Source organism: Diplotaxodon limnothrissa, linkage group LG16, assembly GCF_057381915.1.
Source record: "Diplotaxodon limnothrissa isolate DT_005_m linkage group LG16, D_limnothrissa_male_GT1.1, whole genome shotgun sequence".
In the NCBI taxonomy this organism is placed as follows: Eukaryota; Metazoa; Chordata; class Actinopteri; order Cichliformes; family Cichlidae; genus Diplotaxodon; species Diplotaxodon limnothrissa.
This window is the reverse complement of record NC_140611.1, coordinates 1,441,324-1,451,915: the sequence shown is the minus strand read 5'-3', so window position 1 is coordinate 1,451,915 and position 10,592 is coordinate 1,441,324. Positions and strand designations below refer to the sequence as shown.

Genomic DNA, 10,592 nt, shown 5'->3' with positions numbered 1-10,592 from the left:
CCACCTGCCACCCCTGCTGCACATGTAAGCTGTTTTCACCTTGGATCCATTTTTACCTTGTTAGCCTCTTTATTACAGTTGAATCATGACCACTGACCTTAACCGAGGCAGGTGAGGCCTGGAGTTCTTTAGATGCTATTGTGGATTCTTTTATGAAAAGAGATGAGTGGAAAAAGCTCCATATATCATACATATGATGCATACTAAGTCAGCTGATCAAGCCCTAACTTTAAGATGTATCAAAAAAAGCTTGAAGCCTAACCTTAAAAGTAAAGAAGGTGTCTGTCTCCCAAACCCAAACTGGGAGCTGGTTCCAGGGAAAAGGAGCCTGAACGCCGAAGGCTCTGCCTCCCATTCTACTTTAGGAACAACAACAGGTCAGTAAGCAAGGCTCCAACACCTTTGATGAGCCATAGTTTATGCAGTGAGACACATGATAAATATGCTATATGTGTCGTTATTGTCTGTGCCATGTGGACGTCCTCTTGTCAATATTTATCTGTTGGCTTCTCTGTTATTTGACATAACAGCAAAGAAATAGCCCGTTTGTACACAACGAGGCTTATTCTGATTTAAAGGACTTTTAGAAAAGTCCTGAAAACTATTAAAAAGTGTTTTCCAAAAATGTCTCCTGTTGCAACAACACATATTTATATTTTTCAGATAACAAAAGTACAATTTAAAGTCAAAAAACTTTATTTTGTGTTAACATCCAACATGAATACATGAACATTTGCTTTGCATTACAACAATAACAATAGTTGCAGTAAAAGACAGCTATCATTGTACTCTTTTAATTATCCCAAGCATTGCATTTTAAGTTGCATTTAAGCTGTGCACAATACAAGTGATTTTACATCTAAACTCAATGGAAAATTAAAGCTACAGCTTTTTACCATCATTTGAGTTTACAAGAATGTAAACATTATTTTTTCACTTAAAAAGTAAAATGTTATTTTGGTGTTTTTCATCAGTCGTCAAAGAGGTGAAAATGATCATCCCCACCCCGCTCACTAGGTAGAAGCAATAATATTATTCTAACGCTTCTGAGCCAAAGAAAAATCTGCCCTGCACACGATAGCTCCACCATCAGCGTTCACATGTTACACACGATGTTTTCACATGGACCTGAAGCTCCGTCCACCTTATGAAGTGTGCCAGGCCACGGCCTCAGCATTTCTCTCCTCCCCCTTTCACATTGGACAGTCTGAAAATGGAAAGCATGCAGATGTTAATGGAGTGAATAATTATCATTGCTTTCGATGGATAGTATGCAGCAGAGCCTGACAGCTACGTGGAAGGAAAAGGTCACATGATTTGTCTGTGACACGAGAGGCTTATGGAAAGATTTGACCTTTGAAGGATAAAGATTTCTGTCAGCCTGACATATTGTGTTTCTCTTGTTGATCTTGAATAATCCTTTACACCACTAAGACTTTCATGCCATTAGTACTCTTGGACTGTTAACCATGAATATGTGCATAAATATACTACTACTTTATGCCTTAACCGATAAACAGGCTAAAACACTGAGAAGTGATTGGAAAGAAATAAGTGGGGCAAACTGAGGTCAAGAAAGGTTTCTGCAAGGTTGCTGTAAGGCTGTCAAAGTGGAGAAAAAACCCTACAAAGTGAAAGAGTTCTCTTTACAGTTGTTACAGTATCAACAAGAGAACTACTTTCTGGAAACCAGGCAGCTGAGCTGGGACGGCACGTGGAGGATGCAGCATGCAACACTGGCTGCAGCTCAGGTGGCAGAGCAGGTCAGCCACTAATCAGAAGGTCGGTGGTTCGATCCCCGGCTGCCTCCTGGCTGCATGCCAAATATCCTTGGGCAAGATGCTAACCCCGTGTTTGCCTACTGGTGGTGGTCAGAGGGCCCGGTGGCGCCTGTGTCCGGCAGCCTCGCCTCTGTCAGTGCGCCCCAGGGTGGCTGTGGCTACATGTAGCTGCCATCACCAGTGTGTGAATGGGTGGATGACTGGATGTGTAAAGCACTTTGGGGTCCTTAGGGACTAGTAAAGCGCTATACAAATACAGGCCTGATCCTGCACAGCCACAATAATTTGTAGCTTTGGCTGAAATTTTAAAACATGCTAGAAACAATTTTAGAAACATCAATTTTGTTTGTGCAGAGGGCAGAACACCCCATGGGGTGCCCGAGCACACAGGAAGTGATTTTCCTAAATAGCATGGTAGAAAAACGTTTCCATGTCTCTGAAACTGCTCTGGACGAGGAGCGAAACATCAGTGGCTCGCAGCTGATAAATGCCTCGAGGCTAAAAGAAAACACAAAACTGCTTTACTGCTTTTTAAACAACCCGTGCAGCGTTGGTTCAGTGCCTCGTGTTTGCTCTTTCATAAGTGAAACTGTAATATTCCACGTGAAAAATTAGAACCAGTTACCTTCTGTAAGGCAGTTAGCCAATGACTGATGATTCACACCACAGAGTCACACTCTTTGCATCAGAAACAGTTCATTGTGTTGGAGTCAGGTTGCTGTGATACTACTAATTAGAAATAAATACTAATCAAATTCCCGATAAAGACAAAATAAATGAATAATGTTCTGACCTGGAAGTAGATGATGATGATTAAGACACAAATGATTGCGATCACCAGGACAACCACAGGAACACTGACAGGTGCCGTGTTATCATCATCTCCCTCTTCTTCACCCTGGTGCTGACTTTGCCTCTGAGTTTCCTGCACGGGGCAGCTGGAGCTGTCTGTGAACGCAGAACAGGAAACGTAAGACTGAAAAAGTGATGTGCACTCAAAATTTCAGCTCTGTGGATAAACATGGCAGTGCGGTCGCCTCACCGAGGACATGAATGAGTGTGCCATTGCCAATAAGCCGCAGGTACGGTGGTGGGTAGAAGATCTGTATTTCACAGCGATACATATCTGTGTCAGTGGCATTCAGTCCAGAGAGTGTCACCTCCACAGTGTCATGTGTGGTCTCAGCAGTGCACTCCACCTGAAATGTGCAGGACATCATTGTACCTCAACACTCCGTGCACAAGTTTCACACTTTGTATTTTGTATTTCAGTCTAATGTTTGTGCCATTTGTAAGAGTGCAATCTTCAGTTTAATGTATAATGAAGAAAAAGAATATTTATGGAGGAAGAAATATACATTTGTAGGACGGGATCTGGATTCTTAATGTTTGACACCTTGTTCACTAAAGACGTCTCATGCATGCAGTTTGCTGAGCACATGAACCACCTTCGTTTGGTAACTGAGGGTAAATTAAGGGTGTAGTGAAAGTGGGCTTCTTCAGTTGTGAGCCATGATATAAATATGTTTATATAGCGCTTTTCCACTCTGAGCACTGAAAGCACTTTCATAACTTCATTCCCACGAGCACTGTTTTCTCTGCTTTCTAACATTCACACACCAGTGGATGCATCGGAGGGCAACATGGGGTTTAGTACCTCGCCCAACGATATTTGGCATGCTGACTGGAACAGAAGGAGGTGGAACCACCAACCTTCCAATTAGTAGGTGACCTGCTCGACCACCTGAGTTTTTAAGCATAAAGTGTTATCTTGTGTCACTAGCAGGTCGCAGTGGCAGATTCCTGAAGAAAACTCAACCTTAACAGGCAAAAAAGCACAAAAACAATAATTACCTGTTCTTTTTGCTCCATACGTGTCTCTCTCTGGTCCGTGAAGTTAAGGATGGAGAAGCAGATTTCTTGGTGGCCATGGAGGCCCTTCAGCACAGTGACTCTGGCCTCCTCAGGGTATGGGTATTTCAGGCTTTGTGGATGAATAACACACTGAATCTGTGCCACACCATTGGTGCTGACCACTCTGTAGGGCTGGGTCACTTTCGTAGCTGGCGTGAGAAAAGGTATAAGTGACTATTAGTAGTAGCAATGAAGAAGCAAATACATTACTATCAGCTAAAACCATTTACATATCAGAGTCCAGTTCCAATGGAGCACTCAAAGAAAGAAACGTATATATAAATCTTTTCATATAACGACAAATGAGCTAGCACAAGGAAATAATAAAATTATGGGAGCAAATTCTGGGTTTTGTAAGCTTTGTATGGATTAAACAGACAGGACACAACCTTTGGAAAACCTCACAGGAGCTAAGACACGATGCTCTTCTTTCTGAGAGCTGAGGTGAGGATGAGTGTTTGGAAAGGCCGTCTGACTCCTCCAGTTCAAAAGTTATCAAATTTGAATTGTTGTTTCATTGGTTTTCCTCCAAGCCGAGTCCTTTCAGAGATTCTCAGAAGTTTGGCATTGACAAACTCAACATGCGTCATGTTACTTTACCCCCTCCTGTTACTCTGTGTTTGAATGTCTATCGAGCTGATAGTTAAATTCAGCACCGACCTACTGAAGGCCTGCTGAACAGTGACATTTAATATACCTGAATTGTTTAATCCTACATTAGAAATTCCATGACTCTTTTATGTTTTTCATCACACGACGATTCATGATGTGCTTGTTGAAAATTAATTGGAATACATTAAATTTGCTTGGCTCCTTTCCTGGCTAGCACTTTAAAAGCTAAAACCACATTACAATGCCTTATAATACAGTTAGCTGAATCCACAAGGAGCAGTAAACTTCAGAGCCACAGCAGCAAAACGGTTCAGCTAAGGACAGCTGAACTATCTATCAAAAAGAAATATTGCTGAAGATTCACTTTATGATCAGTTTTGTCATTCTGGTGGCAAAACGTCTGGATCCAAGGGTCACTCCACCTGTCAAATGAATGCCCGTTCTGTGATTACATCCTGCAAACTAAAGGTTTCAGCAGTCTTCACATGTATTTAATATTTTCCATGTATCGCGTCTGAAATGATGACTTCTTTTAAATACAGAAAATACCACCTGACACCTGAAAACCTTACATGTTTCACGTCACTGATGCTGGGCTTGGCACCAGTTTTACGTTTTAAGTCAACAGTAAGTCTTAAACTTGCTCATGTAGGAGCAAAGTGTGTCTACACAGCTCCACCATTAAAGCTTCCAAGCTACTTTATATGTCTGCTCATGTGGAAATGTAGTCACTGTGGTACATGGTCCAGCAGCTAGTTAACATATGTTTGGTGTCCCAACGAATCCTGTCAGAACTGCCCTCAGGTTCTTCAATGTGCCCCACAGAACACAAAGCTTCAATGGTTTTGCATGACTGTGGCACCATTGTCTTTATCTGTAGTGCTGTTTAATCTGATTCCAGTCTCATTCGCTTTTCTTGTTCGTAATGAACTTAAAAATAATGTTTTTTAAAGTGTTACAAAAATCATCAGTAAAAGGCTGTTTATACTCACCGCTCCACACAGGCAGGCAGAAGCTAAGAGCTGTCAACACAATCCATCCCATCATACAGTGAGTCAGGAACATCCTACACTGCTACACAGAAAGCCACAGGCACTTAAAATGATCCTTAAGCTGGCGATCACTCACACTGAGCAAATTTGACAGAAATACATGAAAATGAGTGAAACTCATCTTTATATTTCCTTACGGTGCTGTCATGGAAACTGTGCAGCAGCACAGGAAATGATGACGAGGTTTTGCCGGTAAGAGAGATGGCAACGTGGTTGTGGTTCTGCTGGAACACTGAGAAAAACATGAATTTCATTTTTCTATGATTTTAATGAAGTAGTTTAATAGCAGCATCCTCTGTCTGAAGAAAACAGAAGAAGCTGCTCAAAACATGAAAAAACAAAGAAAGGAAATCATGGTAAAAGATGACAGCAGTCAATTAAATTCTCAAGAAAACTTCAATATTAATAAGACAGAAAAAATAAACATGATGCTGTTTATGTTCTTTAAAGGATGTGAAGAGCGTAAGAATGTTCCAGAACAGCTACTGAAAACAAAGTAACACCTGCTGGCTCGGGAATTTTTACATCTCTTTCAACTCTGTGAATAATTTAAGATCCTTTGCATATGCTCATACAGCAAAATTCAGTGATTCAGTGCTTTATTCAAATATACACTAAATGCTCTGTTCACTGAAGCTTTTGTGTCTAATTCCAAAATCTGATTGTTTTTAGAGTTTTGTTGATTTTACATGAAGCGTGTGAGCGCGTCTCTGAGGCACAGTCGCTGATTGAGGCTTTGGCAGGTGAATCTTGGGTGGAAACTAACGTGCACAAATGACTTGTTCGTGTGGAAACTTTTGCTGGGTGAATATTTAGTTTGAATTCCTGTGACTGTTGAATTTTCCTTCCAAGTTTTAGATAACAGTGCAAAATCTGTAAAGCATAAAAACAAACCCACTGTTGTTTTTCACTGAGCCATTGCTAACATGATTTTCTGTCCATGACTCTTCCCAAGTTAATGAATATTCCTGAATACTTGTGTATTCTTGCTGAATATTTGATATTTTACATGCACATAGTCTTATTGTCTTTAGTTGTAGTTTAACTTCTTTTTATACAATTATCTCCTGTTTGAAACAACAAAACCGGAGGATCAAAACTTACTGGGCTTCACCTCAGATGGACCATTGTGTAGTGTCTGAAAAACCAAACCCCGGGGAGTCGCTCGTGAACTGGTGGCATCAAGAGGTTAATTCATCTTTATATGCTTTTAGACAAACAAAAACAAAACAAGGCAGGCTAACTAAACTAAACAGCAGAACACTGAGCTTTGTAGGGGAGTAGAGTGACTACACAAAGCTGTGAGTGGGATGTACAGTAGAAACTGTTTTTGTTTTCCAAAACTGTGTTGCCTCATCACAGCAGGATGGTTTTCTGCAAAAACACAGACAAACGTTGTTCTCTACTTAGGCGGGTCCATTCAGCTCCAAAATAACAGCTTAGTCTAGTCCAGGTTAGCACAAGTATATGTTTAAGTTTACGTTTTTAACCTGTGATTGAAGCAGCTTGCAGAGATCAACTCCAAAACGTAATAACTCTGACTACTTTCAAGGCAAAAGCAAACTGTGTCACTAATTTGTCACATTTGTTCCTGTAAAGCTTTTAAAGGACTTTTAAAACAGCATTCAAGTCCTGCTTGCAGCATAATGCAGCGCATGATGCAATCAGCACCCACAAGTTCCCCACATGTTGTATTTTAACATTATCGCTGATTTGCTATTTCTCTCTGGAATATAACAATCATTTTCGTAGTTTCATTTATGCATTCCTCTCAGGCCTGCTGCACCTAATATGCAACGATAAGGTGCAAACAGTGGAAAACAGCTAATTTTGCAAGTGCATTTTCAGATAGTTCACTGTGAAAGTGCTGATGTTGTGACATTCAGTGTCCTGACGTCACATCTGTGTTTTGCCTGGAAACACTCTGTGGGGTTAAACCCCGTTTTTGACAAAGCTGACTGAAGTTACAGTCAGCACTACAGTCACCCGGAAAATGGTGGTTTATTTCTGCTGCTGTCATTGTTTCAGGACGGTTTACTATGAAGCGCATGCATGTAATGAGAAGCCGTCAGCCCCTGCATGTGCAAAAAGCTATTGAAAGGAGATGGTTTCACTGTTTAGTTCTGCAAAGCGTCTTTAAAAAGGCCAAAGTTGCAAAAGCACGTGCTCATCTGATGTTCCTACTTTACACCGCGTAGACGAGAGTAATGATCTATATTGGCAGCTCTGTGCTCAGCTTCAGTAGATTGTGTTGATGCAGCAATTGTAACACGAAGCAAATGCAAAACTATCGAAAGCAGTTTAACAGCTGCAAAATCCCATTTGGTTCCATTTATCCAGTTTTTCGTTAAATGCACAAACGTCTCAGTGATATAAATAATAAACAGACGTCCTCCCGTCAAAGCTGCAGCGCTCCTCAGGCCCAAAACTGAGAGACACTGCTTGAAGCTCCACACTTGCACTTTGCAGCATCTCGACTGGCATGCATATATTTCTACTACTTTACATAAGATTATAAACTTCTCCATCACTTTACTTTCTGTTTTATCTTAAACACATATTTGAGTGATATGGTGATGCTCTGCTTATCATGACAGCAATATGAATCCAGAGTACAGTGTTGCTGTTGGAGAGTTTAAATTGATCATGGGTGTGAGAGTGGAGGTAATGTAGCTTGTTTTAAGTGCTTTGAGAGGTAAGTAGAAAACTGATGCCAATGGGTCTATCCCTGCCCTTCCATCCTAAGACATGTGACTGTTTTGTTTCAGTGTTTTTGAATTTGTAGAGTTCGTTAACGACTAACGGACGACTGGTTCCAAACAAAGAAGCGTACCCAAGCCTCTCTGCCTTCAGCTCTCCACAGCTTTAAATCTTGTGTTCATTTTCACCAATGTAATAGCTCAAAGTATGCAGTTGCTTTCTCCCCTCTTGTCTTTGATTCCTGCTGCTATAGTTATACTTACAGGATATAATATTTGCTCTTTTTGCACCGTGATATGTTTGCATGATTGCACATGAGCGATTTAGAACAGTTTGCACCAAATGCAAAAGTGCAGAACTGCTTAAATGTAAGATAAGATAAGATAAGATAAGATAAGATAAGATAAGAAGAACTTTATTTATCCCGAGGGAATTTTTGTCGTACACATGCTCAATGCAGCAGGAGAGACAGAGGAGCACAGGAATAAGATATACAACATATACAATAAGAATAGTAGTAACAGTAATATACAGTAATACAAATATAATATCAAATAACTCTAATAAAGTAACAATATAACTATATCCTGAAAAATAAATAACTTAACTATCAGTGCAGGTGATTCTTGACAGTATTGTGCAACTGAATAAAAGAGAGTAGCAGCGTGTGATGAAACATTCGATGAAATGCTGTTGGGTGATGTTGCAGGAGTGCTGGGAGTGGTGCACTGGTGCACAACAAGCCTGAAGAGGATAGCTGTTAATTGTACTATTTGTTTTCCTTAAATGAAGCTGTGACTCTGATGGAGCCAGTTCCAGGGCTCAGGCTGGTTGTTGCTCTGTCTTTATCTACTGAGTGTGCCAAAGAGTGTTTTAGACTTCCACCCATCAGCATTATTGAGTTGCTTTACTTTTTAAATAGATGTCTGCAATGAGAGAGAGAAATTCTAAATTACTGTACAGAAACGTTTTTAGGTGAGACCCATGTTTTTATAGGTTTCCATTAAATACCAATCAGCCCTGTTTACAGAACTCAGTAAAGTTCTTTTAGAGTCTCATAGAGAATGTAAAATATAATTATCTGATGATGATGATGATGATGATGATGATAATAATAATAATAATAATAATAATAATAATAATAACAATAATAATAACAATAACAATAATAATAATAATAATAATAATAATATGCCTTGCTATGTGGTGAGTCCGTGATCTGGTGAGTGAATGAGGTGATATCTGTGATTACCTTTTGGATGAGCTGCAGTGTGATCAGCTTTGACTGTTCTGAGTGTGTCCACTGTGGATAATGAAATGTTATAAAACTGGAAGAGGAACACAGGGAAGACACGAGAGCTCCACACACCGACCAAACACAAGAACCAGCATCAGCTCAGCAAATATTTCACATGAACCCAGAGCTATAGCTATCTAACCACGTAACACTGTGGCTATATCTTCTATATATTCTGTCTTTCCCAAACATAATGAAAATTAAACCGTGGTTTACGACAAGGCCAGGAACAGTTTTTCATCTCAATATGCCTGTGACCCAGTTAGAGCCGCCTCCGTGCTGTGGAAGACTGATTTCAGAAGTATGAATCAAATTTTCGATTCTCTCTTTGCGACTCTTAGTTGACGTTATGAGAACTTGGGAAACTAAAAATGGATCTAAAAGATGTGAAACTGCTTTATTTTCAGTGAAATTAGAACTTTTGATTCCTTTATGACAGAAAAAGTACTCGTATAACCGTCTGTGTGTAATGCATCCTTGTATTGCAGCTTGTATTGGAGAGGAAAATATAAAAGCAAGAGACAACATAGTAATCGCATCTGTAACGGAAGGTCGCCGGTTCGATCCCCGGGCTCTCTGTCCTGGTCGTTGTGTCCTTGGGCAAGACACTTTACCCTACCGCCTACTGGTGATGGCCAGAGGGGCCGGTGGCGCGATATGGCAGCCTCGCCTCTGTCAGGGCAGCTGAGGCTACACCTGTAGCTGCCTCCACCAGTGTGAATGTGAGAGTGAATGCACAGTGGCATTGTAAAGCACTTTGGGTTCCTGGAAAAGCGCTATATAAATCCATTATGATTGTATTGAACTGTACGTCTCACACGCTGTTTTAAAGATCAGTCTTCTGAGAGCACTCCTTATGTTCTAATGTTACTGACTGCTTGCTACCTGCAGGTCATCTGATTTCTCATAAACCTGGGAATAATAGGAAACGTTTAAAGATACTGACTTGTTCACCTGTTAGAAACAGCTGACACTAAGCTGCACTGTGATTATTGTGCCTTTCACTCGGTTCTCTGAGCAAAGGAACTAAGTTAATTGCTACTCTGAGTAACAAGTAAGTTATTCAGCGACCCTGCAGACTGTATAGAAAAGATGGACACAGTCATCGATCCCAGTGGGACTGATGACTGTGTCCTGTTTCAAAGTACTGAGCTCAGCATGTTTGTGCTGCGATGGCCTTTTGAAACTGGTTGTGAAGATGGAGTGAGGAGTGACTCTGCACACTCATACTTGTCA

At 40.6% G+C, this 10,592-nt stretch overlaps 1 protein-coding gene across 1 annotated transcript; it reads right to left on the bottom strand.

Moving 5' to 3' along the window:
• Positions 1-1,096: 1,096 nt before the first annotated feature.
• Positions 1,097-5,372, bottom strand: cd28 (CD28 molecule). The gene is made up of 5 exons (XM_085375080.1): positions 5,300-5,372; positions 3,636-3,844; positions 2,824-2,980; positions 2,575-2,729; positions 1,097-1,207 (listed from the first exon to the last, which is right to left on the bottom strand). The coding sequence occupies exons 1-5, from the start codon at positions 5,370-5,372 to the stop codon at positions 1,097-1,099; spliced, it is 705 nt and encodes a 234-aa protein (XP_085231206.1).
• Between the last annotated feature and the right edge of the window lie 5,220 nt (positions 5,373-10,592).

What these genes read in the sequence shown, in the direction of transcription:
- cd28 (XM_085375080.1), bottom strand. Translation starts at nt 5,372, where the DNA reads ATGTTCCTGACTCACTGTATGATGGGATGGATTGTGTTGACAGCTCTT. An exon ending in CTGCCTGCCTGTGTGGAGCG is followed by an intron (nt 3,845 to 5,299) that starts GTGAGTATAAAC and finishes TTCTCACGCCAG; the next exon opens with CTACGAAAGTGACCCAGCCC. An exon ending in GTATGGAGCAAAAAGAACAG is followed by an intron (nt 2,981 to 3,635) that starts GTAATTATTGTT and finishes TGCACATTTCAG; the next exon opens with GTGGAGTGCACTGCTGAGAC.